The 3,058-nt window shown below is 56.2% G+C and overlaps 1 protein-coding gene across 1 annotated transcript in view; it reads left to right on the top strand.

Annotated features, from left to right (window-relative positions):
• The first annotated feature begins 585 nt into the window (after positions 1-585).
• The window catches only part of NR2E1 (nuclear receptor subfamily 2 group E member 1), a 29,599-nt gene continuing 27,126 nt past the window's right edge, over positions 586-3,058 (top strand). Inside the window, exon 1 of the mRNA XM_015821123.1 lies at positions 586-610. Coding sequence (XP_015676609.1) covers positions 586-610 — 25 coding nt within the window. The remainder of the gene's footprint in view (positions 611-3,058) is intronic.

Below are 3,058 nucleotides of genomic sequence, written 5' to 3'. Positions count from 1 at the left end.
GCCTCCTCCTCCTCCTCCTCCTCCTCCTCTGACACCCCCCCCCCTCTCCCGCGCGCATTTTCTTACTTTTTTCAGCCTCCGGTCGGTGTCTGGGCTCAGTGAGCCGCTCAGCTCGGCTTCTGCTTCTCAAATCCTGCCTTCTCCGCAGGCTGTCGCCTTTCCCCCCCCCTCCTCCTAGCCACCCACCCAGCCTGCTCCGAGCTCCGGATCCCTAGCCGGGTGGAGAGAACCGCTGCCGCGTTTCATATACTTGGAAAAGAGGGTGCAAGCGCCTTGCTTCGGCTCTTTCCTGGCCGGGAGAAACGTCGGATCAGCCAACCGGTCCAAGTTTCCGCTCCCAAGCTCCCGGCCATTCGGAGAAGATTGCGAGGAGGAGGAGGAGGAGGAGGAAGAGGAGGAGGAGAGGAAGAAGAAGGAAAGATGCGAGGCTCGGCCTGGAGGAAGGGGCTCTAAAGCACCTGTCACGCCGTCCGGAGCAGAGCTGGGAAGGAGCGGAGCCTCCGCAAGCCAGCCGCAGGCAGCCTCCGCAGAGCGAGCCTCCCTAAGGCAGCGGACGCCGCGGCGCTCCTCCCGGAGGACCCCAGGATGAGCAAGCCGGCGGGATCAACAAGTGAGTAACGCTTGGCGGGGTCTCCCTCCGGAGAAAGCGGGAGCCGAACAGTTTCTGTCAGGTCATTGAGTTTGGGATCCGTTGGCTCTCCTAAGCCCCTTCCTCCGAGTAAAACGCGCGGAGGGTCAGGGATCTGGGGGCTTGGCTGATTTGGAAGGAGCTAGTGGAGTGGCTGCGCCGCCCGGGCCTAAAATGAACTTGAGATGTAGTTGCTCTGTGTGTGTGTGTGTGTGTGTGTGTGTGTGTGTGTGAGAGAGAGAGAGAGAGAGAGAGAGAGAGAGTCTTCCGTGTGAAAAAGAATCTCGAGGCGGGTTTTTTAGATCGTCTTTCCCTCCCCCCTTGAAATGTGAACGGGTTGTTGAAATGGGAAAAAAAGAAAAGGAAAGAAAAAGGAAAGAAGGAATTTTCCCCTCTCTGCAATTAATACACCTAATAAGAAGTTTAAACATCCCGTAGCTGAAAGCTACAGTCGCAAGAAGGGGGTGGGCTTTGCCGAAAGAGGATTTAACCGGGAATACTTTGCACACCATTTCCAGCCTTAGTGAATAATCCTGGGGGCGAAAAAGAAAAAAACAACAACAACCGGGGAAGCAGAAACAATTTAAAAGTCACATTTCACTTAATCCTCAGTCCGGGTACACTCATAACTGAAGGTTCGCCCCCCACCCACCTTTTTTTTTTTAAAGTCTGATTGACTGCGGTGGGCAGAAGTTGGCTTCAGACGTTGGAAATTCAAGACTTTGGAAGTCGGGCGTGATGCGGGAGGGAGCCAGCAGCAGCAGCAGGCACAATCCAATTTGGGCTGTGACAGGTGATGGGCGAAGCCGGTTTGGAAGGAATTCCTCTGGCCATAATTGTGTTTTTATTTTATTTTATTTTTACTAGTAAGGAAAGGGTGGAAAAGAGAAACACGTGGGTGCAGTTCTTGCTTTAAAAAAAAATTCCAGATTTCTTTCTCCCTCGATCCCCGCGCCTTCTTTTCAGGGCGCCTGATGTCCCTCTTGCAAAGTTGAAGTTTAGCTTAAACTTTCTTTCGGATTCCGTATCCGGTCTAGGCGGCAACGAGGGGGCGTTCAGAGCTTTTGTCGCAGGTCACAAACAAACTGAAATCGCCCCCCTTTTTTTTTTTTTGAACCGAGGTGTCGAAATCGCCTAAAGAAGTACCTTCAACAAAATTTTGTCCTGGGCCAAACGAAAAACGGGAAGCGGTAATAAACGGGGCAGATGCTTTGCGAAGCCTTTTTTTCGAGGAAAGAAAGGCGAGCGGTTCCATCTGGTTAGTGGGGAGAAGGATCGAGGCCACGTTGTAACAATTGGCAGGGGAAACGGGGTGCGGGGCGCAGGGCCCGCTTTCTGGGGAAACGTTTCGCAAAAGAGTGGGGGAAAACCTTGGCCCTTTTCGGGTCGGCCCGTCTGCATTCGGCCGGGCCGGAACGCAGGGACGTTTCCACCGCCTACAAGGGACTCGTTCTCAGCTGAGCTGCTCGGCCTGGAAAAAGCAGAGAAGCCTCCAGCCGCCCCGGGAGGCTTCTACTCCGGTTCTGCTGCTGGCAGCCGTGGGGAACCTTTTGAAAACTGGCTGGAAAGTAAACTGGAAGGAGCCCACCCCTGTTTCTAAACCCTCGGGACGCGCTCCGGCTTCCCTGAAGGGGAGTGAACAGGTGGATTCACAGCCACGGGGTGTCAGGACAGCCCGGCGAGAAGGGCCTGGTTTTTGATGAACTCTCTTTTTTTCCCTCTCGGATCGGGTGGGAATCGCAATCGCAGCCGGCTTGACCCCAGCCAAGGCCCAGCCAAGTTGAGTGGGAAACGCGGTCCCCCTGGGTAGGCGCGAACCCGTGGGAGAAACCGAATGCAGGTCGGAGGACGGGCTGAGCTGGGTCGACAAGGCTCCGGTTCATCCAACTCCAATACGCAATTCCGTATTCCACTTGTCGTAAACATCCTTTCTTTCCCCCCCCCCTCCACGAGCCCTTACAAACTTTTGGAAAGGTTTAGGAAAGCGATCCGGGTGCTCCGAGGTGCAACGCCCGTAAGCATCGGAGCCGAGGCCCCCGTTTAGGTCAGTGGATTGAATATGTCCCTTCGTCTTTAAAGCCGCGGTCTTGGCGGTTTCCATTCCCTCTTTTGGGAACTGGGCGCTGTGGAAAGCAAGAGGCGCCCCTTAGGAGCTGATCTGGGGACACGACACGCGCGAAGGTGGATCCTAGGTTTGCTGACCTCCCCCCCTCCCCAGACCCCGCGCGAACTTTCCTCCTCCATCAGCCTCGGCTACCGACGACGCTCGGCCTCACCCTGAAATCAGCGCCCAGCTCTCGGTCGGAGACGGCCGTGGATGCTGCCCGGATCTCAACGCCTTAAAAACGAAGGCGGCTGCCTCCCAGGGACGCGGCGAAAGGCCCCCGCGCCGTCGGTTCCCCCGTGGCCCTCCTGGGGCAGACGGGCCGG

Source organism: Protobothrops mucrosquamatus, unplaced genomic scaffold (assembly GCF_001527695.2).
Source record: "Protobothrops mucrosquamatus isolate PMUCROS unplaced genomic scaffold, P.Mucros_1.0 scaffold1255, whole genome shotgun sequence".
NCBI classification, from domain to species: Eukaryota; Metazoa; Chordata; class Lepidosauria; order Squamata; family Viperidae; genus Protobothrops; species Protobothrops mucrosquamatus.
The sequence above is the reverse complement of the archived record's forward strand: the minus strand, read 5'-3'. Positions and strand labels throughout refer to the sequence as shown.